The sequence below is a fragment of the Rhinolophus hipposideros genome (genome assembly GCF_964194185.1).
Source record: "Rhinolophus hipposideros genome assembly, chromosome: 21".
Classification (NCBI taxonomy): domain Eukaryota; kingdom Metazoa; phylum Chordata; class Mammalia; order Chiroptera; family Rhinolophidae; genus Rhinolophus; species Rhinolophus hipposideros.
The window spans coordinates 41,975,963-41,988,587 of NC_138067.1; the positions used below are offsets into that span (position 1 = coordinate 41,975,963).

Consider the following 12,625-nt stretch of genomic DNA (forward strand, 5'->3'; position numbering starts at 1 on the left):
CCCCCCCGTGCTCCTGCTCCTCCTTCCTCTCGTCCTCTTCCTTCTTCCTCCTCAAAGTTATTTTTAAAGGGAAATTCAAATCAAAACTACTAGAATTTACCATTTCACATCTACTAGAATGATGATACTTTTTTCAATTATCTTTCCTTTATTCTGTTTTTGTTTTGTTGTTTTTAATTTTTATTGAGGAATATTGGGGAACTGTGTTTTTCCAGAATCCATCAGCTCCACGCCAAGTCATTTTTTCAATCTAGTTGTAGAGGGCAGAGCTCACAGTGGTCCATGTGGTACTCGAACGGCAACCTTAGTGTTATAAGCACTGTGCTCTAACCACTGAGAAAACTGGCCACCCTAAAACTATGATAATTTTTAAAATAGAAAAGTATTGGTAAGGGTGTGGAGAAATCACAACCCTCATACTTTGCTACTGAGAATGTAAAATGGAGTGGTTACTGTGGAAACCCTTTCTCAAAAAGTTAAACATACGATTACCATGTGAACAAGCAATTCTACTCCCGGGTATATGCCCCCTAAAATTGAAACATTTGTTGAAACAATCACTTGTACAAATATTCAGAGTAGTGTTATTCACAAGAGTCGAATGGTGGAAACATCACAAATGTCCATCAGTTGATGAGTGGATAAACTAAATGTATATCCATATAATGAAATGTTATTTCTTGTAAGAAATGAAGTACTGACACATGCTACAACTTGGATGAATCTTGAAAACATTATAAGTGAAAGAAGCCAGACATGAATCACCACACACTATATAATATTATATGAAAAATTGAAAGTAGGTTTCATATTATATGAAAAATCCAACATCGGTAAATACATTGAGACTGAAAGCAGATTCATGGTTTCTAGGGAGTAGGAGGAGGGTGAAATGGGCAGCTGCCTAACGATTATGGGGTTTTCTTTTGGGGTGATGAAAATATTCTGGTGATGGTTACACGACGTCTTGAATGTACTAAATGCCACTGAACTTACAATGGTTAAAATGGTAAATTTTATATTATGTGTACTCTACCACACATATAAAAATGAAAAATAAAAACATTTGCGTAAGGTGTGCGCGCGCGTCCAGAGAGTAGGAGGAACTGTCCACACCCCTGGTGCTGACCACTTTGATCTGTTTCATTATTTCTGTTGCTGGAATGATACTTATCCTGAGTATCTTCACTTTGTAGTGTGATTCTGCTTCCCACCTGCTTGTGCAGAGTGGAGGCTGGTCCTGTTCAACTAAATCTAAAACCCTTGATCTATTTGGTCCCTGAAACAACTTATTCCCTTCTTACCGATGATTAAAAAAAAAACACAACTGGGCCTGATTCTCAAGCGTCTTCCTTGAAGGCAAAGCCACAGAAAGATGTAATAAGAGCCCAGCAACAAAGAAAGACGTCCAAAGTGCCATCAAGATGTCATGGGATGACTCCCTGAAGTCGCCAGGTTCAGGGATGTTTTGGGGACAGTGGCATTTAAACTGAAAGCTGAAGAATGAATAGAATGCATGTGAAGAGATTAGAGGGACAGACAAGAACCATCATGCATGACCCCTGGAACATGTGGATTTGGTGGGGATGGGGGTGGGGTGGGGGAGGGGTGCAAACCACAGACACTAAAGTTAAGGAACAGAAAGTGGGGAGAGAGTGGTGAGGCCCACAGCTGTCGGACATGGGAGTGGAGCCCTGGGAGGCATTTTGGGTTGTAATAAGGAGCGGCAATAAGTTGAAGGTGGTGGGGAGCCATGAAAGGTATACAGGACACTTGGCCCCAACCCACACACTCAGGGGCTCCCTGTCTGCAGAGGCTGGGCAGCTTCGGATTGGCTTTCCCAGATGTCCTTGCCGCTCAGGTTCTGGATGCATTTGAAACTCTGAGCAGCACAGCCATGGAGTCACCAGGTGTTTCCCCAGCAGCAGTCATGAGTTCAGGCAATGGCTTTGAGGTGCTGAGAGGCTAACGGGGCTGCAGAAGTAAAGTCCAGATCCCTGAGTTACGTTAGAAGTGCTGTTCTGGGCATCACAGCCTACACCCTGCTCCTCTAGCCCCTCCTTTGACAAGCAGGCTTTTAATTCACTGTTTTACTACTTGGAGGATCCAACCAAGCCTGGGGTGGGGCCAGACCATCCATTCTTTGGTCACCGGAATTCCTCTGCAAGGAGAGAGGTCAGTTACTAAAATCCTGATGACGTGATTGGAGCAAAGGAGTTACACAGCCTCCTCCTCAGTCAGCAGAGAAGGATCTTCCAGCTCGGGGAGTCCCAGCCCCTCCTCCTACATACCTGACATTCTTTCTATATACCTGAAAACACCACATTCCTGCCTGTTCCCTGGGAGTGGGGATCCCGGAGGCCAGATGGAAATAACACCCAGATGCTGACAGGAGGAATATTCAGTCAATAAATTCCTGGGGCAAAAAGGGGTGCAGTGGGGAAGGAGGTGAAAGCAGGAAATGCCAGCGTTTCCCATCCAGCAGTCCAGCTCTGCCAGCCCTGACAAGGACCCCTGGGCCATCAACCTGGTGTGTGAGCAGGGCCTGCCTGTCCGTCCCAGAGGGGCTGGGTCGGGGGGCTTGGAGGCCCCTGGACTGGGATTCAGGAGCCCTGGGTTCTGTTCCAGCCCATGTCACTGACCACTGGGACCTTGGGTCAGTGTCTTGCTTGGATCCAGGTAGCAGGATGAGAGGGTAAAACAAATAGCTGTTTAAGGTCAGGATCTTACACTTACTGCCAAGAGAGCCAGAACCTCCTTGAGCCATAAGTAGAAGCAATGTCTCAACAGTTAATGACAGATTCAACCAAGACAGGCCCAGTCCTGCCTCACAGATGTGGGCTGTCATGCAGGAGACAGGGCAGTCCCCAGACAGTGAGGTCCCACGGTGGACACCATAGGAAGGGGGTCTCTGAGGGAACTGGCGGTGAGATTGGATAAGACTGTGCAAAAGCTTCTTTGATACTTTGAGAAGGGGCCGAGGAAGGATGCGAAGCCCAGGCTGTCTCATGCCAAAGCCTCGATGCTCTTGAGTTAGTGGCTCTCAGTGTCCACAGATGTCAGCACCAGCCTCTGCGTGTCCAACATCACAGCCTCCCAGACCCCCAGCCATGTTCTGAACTCCCTCCACTTTCCTGCCTTTTCGTGACTCAGCTCTAGGCAGGAGTGTGGGCTGGGCTGTCTGTATTCAGACAGCTTCATCTCTGCCCTGGGGGTGTGTTTCTCCCTCACTTTGCTTGCAGCCCAGATTTTGGCAGAGGCGTTCATGCCCAGGTCCCAGCCTGCCTAGCGCCATCCCAGGAAATGTCTGGAACAAAAGCTATGAGACATGAATCCCTTCTCCAAAAAAAAAATAAAACAACAGAAAAACTGGCAAACAAGCTTCAGCAGCTAAGTTGCAGCACTTGCCTAGAGCCTTTTCCATTCATGAATTTATTAACCAATAGGCTCCTGCTCACTGGGAATGAAACAAACATTATATCATTACCATTACGTGGCTTTCAACATCTGGGAAGGAAAGTTTCAGTAAACAACTTTTGACAAGATTCTGTGCAGCACACAAGAATCAATGTCTTAACCTATTTTTTAAAAAAGAATATAGTCTATGACCAACTCACGTGGTTCTATAACCTACCAAAATGTTAAATCCACAGTTTGAAACACACTGCTCTACTCTGGGCTGCAGAGAAGGGAGGCCAGAACACAGGAGGAAATGTGGGGCTGGGAAGGGAGCATGCTGTACCTCTGCCCCATGGGAGAGAAAAACCATTTAAGGCTTTGGTAATTGCAGATATTTCTGCTATGGCAGGAATATCTGGTCTCCTACTCCTGTCTCAACCCTCCTCACAGCAGACAGATACAGGGATGTTTGTAAACACAAATCTGAGCACTTTCCTACCCTGCTCAGGACCGGGCCACAGTGCCCAGTGCACAGAGGATAAAGCCCTGAGTCCTTCCTGAGGCTCACAAGAGACTAACCCTGCCCCCAGCCTCCAGCCCCCTCTCCCTGCCCTGCCACCCAGTCTCTGGGCTCAGCCTTCCTGAAACAGTGACAGTTCTGGCTCATCCTTTGCATCTTAGCTCAGATACCCCTTCCTCCAGGAAGCCCTCCATGAATTCCCAAGACAAGTGATGATGCCCTCTGCCCCAGGCTCTCACAGTTCATGGGTTTCCCCAACTCAAACCTGAGTTCTCTGAGCCCTCATGGTCTAAGGATGGTCCATGCCCTTCAACAATGGGACAGTGTTACCGACTCACCTCCCAAAATTCAGATCCATAAGCCCGATTCACTAGTTAGCCAGAACACTGAGACACGGGTGCTTGGAGGTAGAGAAAACTGTATTCGACTTGACCAAAGTGAGAGGATGGGAGTGCAAGATGTCTCAAACCTGTCTTCCCCAAAAAGCAAAACTAGAAAATGTTTATGCAGCTAGGAAGTAGGGGAGAGGGACTTTCAGGGAACCGAGAGGCAAGTCTACGTTTCTCCAGTCACAGATAGCGTTTTGTGCAGCCAGACTTCTGGACATCAACAGCTGGTTGTGACTTTCTTTGAGGCATTCATCCTTCTGCAAAATAAACTCATAACTCCTTGTGGCCCTGGAGTAAACGCCTCCTGCTTGACACAGACATTGGACATCAACAACATAAAATTATACTGTGAGAACAAGGGGTGCTGGTATGAAAAGCCAAGATGCTGCGAAATATCTCGTAACTGTGTGCCAGTGACATTATCTCTAAAGCAAAAAGCAGAAACTACACATCTTGTGACTATCGCTGTTGTTTAAGCTATCATTGCTTTGTGCTCAACTAGCTATATTTTTCTAGTCCCTCAAGCCAATTGTACTTTTAAACATTTCTCCTGAAATGTGCTTTCCAGGCAGGCCTTCAGGACATGACTACCATATTTTATAATCTTTGACTATAAGTGACTAACGTAAGGGTGAAATTCGAGAATCAATAACAGTTAGACTTAGCTAGTTTGCAGTTAGATCTATCCTGATATTCAGCTGTTTTCTCTTTGTTTCTCCCCTCACTGATTGACTTAAGAACTAGGTTTTGTTCCCTTTCTCAAGGCTACATACGAGGTCTGCCAATTAAGTTTGCGAACTCATCCTAGAAAAAATGCTACATACCTCATTGCTGAATATTGCTACGGTCGTGTGGACGGAAAAGGGGCCACATGTTAAATCTGACAAGTTCAGGAGACTGAAATAACCACATCAGATGGCGTGAACGTAAAAATTCCTAACGAAGTGGGTCATGGCAGGAAGTCACATCCTTGGCCTGTAGCTTCCTTGACAAAGGTCAGTCTTCACCTGAAGTGAGCCTGTCTGTTGTCTTTTTGCATGTGAGATAACATACACTTGGAGGGTCAGAGTAATCCCTTTCCAGACCCCCCAGGGGGCACAACCCACCACAGAATCCCTCCTCGTTATCTTGTTCGCCAAATACTATCTCTCTGTGCTGTAAAACGCTATTAACTATTGTGTACCCACCAATGTAAAAGAAGTGTGTGTCTCCATTTTGCTTTGTGTGCAATCCCAGAGATTTCCCCGCTTTGCTTTTTCCCACCCCTTAATGTACAACCAATGGATTTCATGTACTCTCCTCCTTTGATTCTAATGTACAAAACAAGTTGCCAACTTGCCATTTTCCGGAGCATTTTCTCAATTCCTTGAGACTTTGCTTCCCAACAATTGTCCTCAGTTTGGCTCAAATTAACTCTTATAGAGCTTTCTCTTAGGCTGGATGTTTTTTCATCGACAGTCACCTTTGAAGTCCTCCCCTTAGAAAGCTGAGCACCAATGCCAGCATCTAGTCCACCCTTCAAAGCAATTTTGGAACTTTTTTTCTGGAATGACTATCAGAGCTGTCGTCGTATTACCCTTGATGTCCTGAATGTCATCAAAATGTCTTCCTTTCAGTGTTTCCTTTATCTTCGAGTAAAGAAAGAAGTCATTGGGGGCCAGATCAGGTGAGTAGGGAGGGTGTTCCAATACAGTTATTTGTTTACTGGCTAAAAACTCCCTCACAAACAATGTGCCGTGTGAGCTGGTGCATTGTCGTGATGCAAGAGCCATGAATTGTTGGCCAAAAGTTCAGGTCGTCTAACTTTTTCATGCAGCCTTTTCAGCACTTTCAAGTAGTGAACTTGGTTAACTCTTTGTCTAGTTGGTACAAATTCATAATGAATAAGCCCTCTGATATTAAAAAAAAGTTAAGAACATCATTGCAACAAGTTCGCTAACTTAATTGTCAGTCCTTGTGTACTTTGTTAATCCATTTAATTAACAGAATCCTAACTTGAAAAGAGCAATTTCTTAGCCCTCAGTTGCCTGGAGCCCTGGAATCCAACTCCCTTGCAGTTTTTACTGGTGCACATAAAGCCCCAGGCGGCAGGGGCTGAATCAGAGTTCAGAGTCTGGAGATAGCATCTTAAAATGGACCAGGTACAAATTGGTAACCACAAGATTGCCACGGGGATACAAAAGACAGTTTGGGGAATGTAATGAATAATGTTGTAAAGATTTTCTAGGGTGTCCGATGGGCACTTGTCTTATTAGGGAAACCACCTCAGGGACAGTGTGGATGCCTGACCCCTGCACTGTACACCTGAAGCTGAAGCTGAATAATATTGAGTGTCAACTATAATTTAACATACATATAGTCACAGGATGTGGAGTACAGCATAGGGAATAGAGTCAATGGAACTGTAACAGCTACATATGATGTCAGAGGGGTAGTAGATTGGGGGAGGGGGGTTATCACTTTGTGAGGGGTGTAAATGTCTAACTACTACATTGTTTTGTACACCTGAAGCTGAAAAAAACAAAAAACGAAAACAGACCAGTCCCCAGGAAGTGATGTCAGCCATCCAACCTGCCTGACCGACTCCCCCTTTCCTTTGTTCTTTTTGTGTCCCTATAAAACCTTCTGCCTGGTCTAGGAACTAGGAATGGGCGAGATGGCCTTTGGACAGCAGTCGCCATCCACCCTGAATGCCGGCATTCTGAATAAACCTGCTTTTCTTTCCACCAGCCTTCTCTCTTGATTTTTAACTTCCTCAAGCAGCAGGGAGCCAGACCTTAGCACGGTATCAATAGTTGCCTAATCTTTGACTATAAGCTGACAACCAAAGCAACTGAAATACTTAAAGCTTATACCTATATCTCTAGTCTATGATTTAATCCCTGAACATGTTCGCTATTGACTGTCAGTTACCACAGGACCTGTGCTGAGCCATCACTGTGTCCTCAGAGTCTGCTAGCACAGAGCTGGGCACACGGCTCATCCTCAGCAAAGTTTTATTGCCAGGCCCTTAAATATGCCATCTCTGTGAGACCAAAGGACAATGAGGCAACTGGGGCTGGTTATCTCCATTTCACAGGGAAGGAAACTGAGGCTCAGAGAGGCAAAGTCACCCTGGGAAGCCCAGTGTGTGGCCACCAGTGCCAGCTGTCACATCCACCCCACAGCTGGGCCCCCACCTGGGAGGAACCAACGCTGGCACAGGGGACACCCTGGAACTGACCTGGATATTTCCTGACTCCCCCACTCCTGCTGGATCTGGACACTGATGTGGTTCTCAGTTCTCAGTGAAGGACAAGCTCCACTCTTGCTTTGCTGGGACCTCACCCTGGTTTCTGTCTGAAATGGGGGGAGCCTGCTTCTGGGCCTGGGCTCCAGATGGAGGAGGGTCTGAGAGAGACAGTGTTGGAGGCTCCCTTGGGGAGCAGAGACACAGAAGGCGGGAACTTTCCAAGTGCAGAAGGAGGTAGAAAGGGGCATGGTTGCCTATAAGAGTGACAGGTCACCCTTTCTGGGCCCTGGAGAGAGTCTTTTCCATGCTGGGATGTGGCTGGGATGAATTCCTGCAGGAGCCAAGGAGGAGCCTCCCATCCTTCCTGCACGGAGTGAGCTGGACCCACAGAACTGACCCCACGGTGTCCCGTTGGGGAGTGAATCCTATCTCTTCTGTCTTCACATCCTGATCCCAACATGGCTCTCTCTTCCCAGGGACAATCCCACATTCATCTCTCTCTGAACATGCCCATTAAGGACCAAAGCCTTGGAGAATCTACTGACAGTGCTGGAATTTCTCTCACAGAGCTTTACAGACAAGTATTAGTGATAATGACGTTGACCACAGCAATCAAACTAAGATTTATTTTCTTCTTCCCCTCTCCTCCTTCTCCCTCTTTCTCTCTCTCTATTTCTCTCCTTCCCTCCCTCTCTCTCTTGAACTCCATGAAAATTGCAATTTTTTTTTAATGTCCTATTCACCCCTTTCTCACCTGTGCCTGAAACACAGCCTGGGACATATAAGGTGCTAAGTGGACGTGTACTCCTGAATAAATGACCACTAAGGAAGAGATAGAGAGGGAGACAGAGAAGAGTGCCCTGGGGGCGTGTGAGTCCCAGGGGTCCTCCAGGGCCTTTCCCACATTTCTGTTTCATGAGCAACCCCAGCATCCTCCCCACATATTTCCTTTTGTCTCCAACCTTGTTCAACCTGGGATTTCCAAATGTGCAAAACTTAGTCTCTTTCACTGGAATACCATGAGCTGTGCTTTAGTGAGCAGTTCCTGGTCAGGAAGCTGACAGGCCCCCTGGAAGAATATAAGAGGTTGACAATAAGCAAAAGAAAGTGGGGAAAGGAGAAGACTCATAGGACCCAGTGGAGAAGCTGTTTGGTGGATTCATTGCGGAAGCGTAAGAATGTCGCTGAGGAGCACTGGTGCCGCCCTGCTTGTTGGAGAGGCCATCGTGCTGGGCATGAGAGGGAGGCACTTGGGGAGAGTGTAATGCAGGTGGCATCATCCTCTCCTGGCTCTCAAAGGATCCCAGGTTGCCAGACACATTATTTGAGTCCTCCTGACCCAAGGCCCCAGCATGTCTCTGCACGCCTGGCCAGAGGCAGGAGATTCGATGACATCATCATCTGGAGAGATAAAAGCACCAGCTGGGAACTGCAGACCTTCCTCTGACTTTGCAGCAACCAACCCAGAACCATGACTCCGCGGTGCTACATGCTGGGTAAGGATGATCCAACCCCAATTCCCGAGGAGCCCATCTCCAACCTCAGCCACCACGCTCCCTCCCTCACGTAACCTCGTCCTTCGCCTAAGACCTTACACAGGACTCCGTCATAGAGATAGCCGATCACATCCATCCACATCCCTGATTCAGTTCCCAAATTCATGCCCAATGCCACACACATCCCAGGTTTCCACTCCAAACCGAATCTGCTAAATTTTAATGACAGTTATACCCATCACACACCACTAGTCTCTGCTCAGCCCCTCTTCACAGGCTGATCCCATCTGAGCCTCCTGCTCAGGAAACACCCGTATTCCCCAGAACCCTAAACCCATTTCTTCCAAGAATCCAGCTGCCTCGTCCCTCACCTTCCATACTCCCATAATCCCAAGACAGCTGAACATAGGTGACTAGATCCCACCCTGGGTCTGCTCCCAACATTCCCCTGAAGCTCAGTCAGGACAGACACCCCTCAGACCTTCCCCTGCCCCAGGCTGAGCTCCCCGAGGTAGACCTGTGATCGCCCCATCACACACCTCATCCCTCTCCTCTTCCACAGCTATCTTGGCTGCTCTCTGCATCCTCACCCTCCTCTGCTCACATGGAGCCCCAGGTGAGTCCAGGAGGGACAGACACTGGGGGTGGGCTGCAGCTCCCAGGCTGAAACCTGCCTGCCCTGCTGCCTGGGTCACACCAGCTCTGTCTCCTCCAGTGTCCCCCACGGATGCTCACCTAATGCTGTGCCAGTCACACACGAGATGTGGGGACAAGTTCTACGACCCCCAGCAGCACTGTTGCTATGACGACGCTGTGGTGTCCTTGGGCAGGACCCAAAAATGTGGAAACTGCACCTTCAGGGTCTGCTTTGAGCAGTGCTGCCACTGGTCAGACAGACCCCAGGAGACCTTCGTGGTGAAGGTGAAAGGCCAGAAGTGTTTCCTGGCCCTGTCCTCGGATGACAGGGTTTGTAGCAGGTGAGTCCTGTCTCCCGCCAAGGAATTAGGGGGTGCAGGGGAGTGGGGAGAGTCTGCATACCTGTTCTGTCCATATGCAATTTTACACCCTGTTCTTTTTGTCCCCCTGTCCCTGTCTACCTGCTCTGTTCTATCTACCTCGCTCTTTTTCTCTCCTTGCTTGTCTCTCCGTTTGTTTTCATTTCTCTTGCAACTTCTTTGCTGTCCTTCTTGTGTCTCTCTTTTCCATGCTCTGCCCATGTGTCTGTCCCACCATTTGGGGCCGTCTCTCTGTCTTCAGTGTCAGCTGACAGAAGGCCAGATGGCTGGATGGCCAGATGACTGCAGATTCTGCTTCCTGAAGGAGCCTGGAGAGGGTGCCCTGGTGTGGACTTCGATCTGGGATGTGGAGTGAATGTCTGGGGACAGGAGACACTCAGACTCAACCCTCCCTTCTCATTCGTTCTCCTTTTACACTCTGAATTTACCCTAAATCTGCCCGGTCCCCCCTCTATGATTCTGGACAATTGTAAGAGATGACTTTGCTGTTGGAGGTCCCACGGCCCCGACCCCTCACAATTATCTCTAGAGCCAATATCATTAAGTAGAACCCCTAGGCTGGCAGTGGGCACCCTTCTCTGAGGTAGTTCATTACCGTAGGCCGTTTTCTCCACCAGCTAAAATTTTGCAGTTTTATGTATGGAAAAATGTCACAGTGGACGCCTGAAGGGTTGGGGAGGGTCATAAACGGTGGAATGGGGTCCTTTCTCAATTTGTATGCCCATTTTTCCCATATACGACCAAATTTCAAGATAACCACCGTGATCTCCTGGTTTCATTGAATAAAAATTTCATCCCAGCCACAGAGCTCCGGTTCTTGCTTCGACCCGTCTAGCGTGTGGGACTGGGAGGTGGAGGCGACCCACAGGGAGAGAGGGGCTTCAGCGCTGAGCCTGACTCCTTCCGGCCCCCCTCACCCCCCTCCACACACACACACACACACACACACACACACACACACACACACACACACACACACACGTGTCTCCCCAACGTGGAGGGAGGTGGGGGCGGGCGCGCCCCCTGGCGGCCGGCGGGCGCAGGACGGGCGGGACGGCTCTGAGTGTGGACCCGCTAGGAGTCTCCAGGGCTGGGGACAGAAAAGTGGCCTCTCCTGCAACCCAACCCCAGGGCTGGACTCTCCACTTGTCCCCACCAGCCAGTAAGTTGTAGTGTGGGAGGTTGGGACTCTCACACAGGAGAAATGGACTTGCAGTAAACCAAAATGTTGTCAGCATTATAGGAGCCTGGAAAGTGACAGGTCTGGAAAGTAACAAAGGAGAGGAAAAGGTCGGAGTGGACAATCCGTAAGACTCCGACCCTCCTTCTCAGGAAGGATTGACTCTTCAGGGCCACCCTCAGTCAGCGGTGCTGGATGGGGGGGTCTGACAACGTAGGGACGGCGGAACCTCCAACCAAAGGCCCGTGTCGGCCAGGCCCCTCAGTAGGGACCAGCATTTCCCAACGGTCTGGAGCAGAATGCGGGGAGAAGGGCCGTGTTTGTCTGACGCCCGTTTGGGGAGACTTCACGGCCGTGACCCAGAAATCCCTGCTTTTTCTGTCCAATTTTCATATTAAAATTGTTTAAAAATAAAGTTAATACATAGAAATCGTTTTCATTTCTTTCACAAATTAAAAAGTGTCGGGAGAGGACAGGAGGCACTTACAACCTCTGTCCAGGGTCCTGGACGCCCCTCCCCCCCACCCCACCCCTCCCCCCACCCCACCCCTCCCCCGTTCAGGCCATATCACCCACCTCCCAGCCGGATGGCTCCCGGAACTCCTGGGCCCCCGTGCGATCCTCACAGCATGTCCTGGACTCCCCCCTCCCCCCGCCCTCTGAACCTGGGTCTCTCTTTCCAGAAGTTGGGCCTCTAGAGTCACTTAGCCCAAGGCCTGTGACCGCGGTTCCCTCCCTGTGTGTTGTAGTTAGGAGAGTCCAGGACCGTGGAAGGAGCTTCCACAGCGGTTTGGGATGAAAGTGGACAAGTGGGAACGTCCTAAATTAGGCGACATAAAGGCAGGAGGCAGGTCTGTGGTGGGAGAGAGCGGGGACACAGTTTTGCTGATGGTCCATATCCTAGGATGAGGCGGGTTTTGAGTAGCGTTTAGGGATCATCAGACTGAGTTTCTCGGTTTTTAATTTTTAATTCAGATTGTAGGTAGGGTTCTAAGTGTGTGCTCAAAAAATACTTAGAGCTATAGACCTCAAACATTTCAAAGTCCTTTTAAGTTGTGAAAAATAGATTTCCCTCCAATTTACTTTCTTTCATATTTGTATAGTAGATGGTTTTTAAGTTAAAACATTTTATTTTATTATTTTATCATTTTAATTTTTATTGGGGAACAGTGTGTTTTCCCAGGACCCATCAGCTCCAAGTCAAGTAGCTGTTTTTCAATCTAGTTGTGGAGGGCGCAGCTCACTGGCCCATGTGGGACTCGAACTGGCGACCTGGGTGTTACGAGCACTGTGCTCTAACCATTGAGCCAACCAATGTCTTTCATTTTTAAGAATATTTCAAAGACTTTCTAATGACATGGAAAATGTTCACAAGATAATGGTAAAGGAAAGA

At 48.4% G+C, this 12,625-nt stretch overlaps 1 protein-coding gene across 1 annotated transcript; it reads left to right on the top strand.

Moving 5' to 3' along the window:
- Positions 1–9,011: 9,011 nt before the first annotated feature.
- IGFL1 (IGF like family member 1) lies at positions 9,012–11,940 on the top strand (the record flags this gene model as incomplete). The annotated part of the gene is made up of 4 exons (XM_081031521.1): positions 9,012–9,036; positions 9,599–9,652; positions 9,752–10,013; positions 11,916–11,940. 4 exons carry the CDS (start codon positions 9,012–9,014, stop codon positions 11,938–11,940), a joined length of 366 nt encoding a protein of 121 aa, XP_080887647.1.
- Positions 11,941–12,625: the final 685 nt, after the last annotated feature.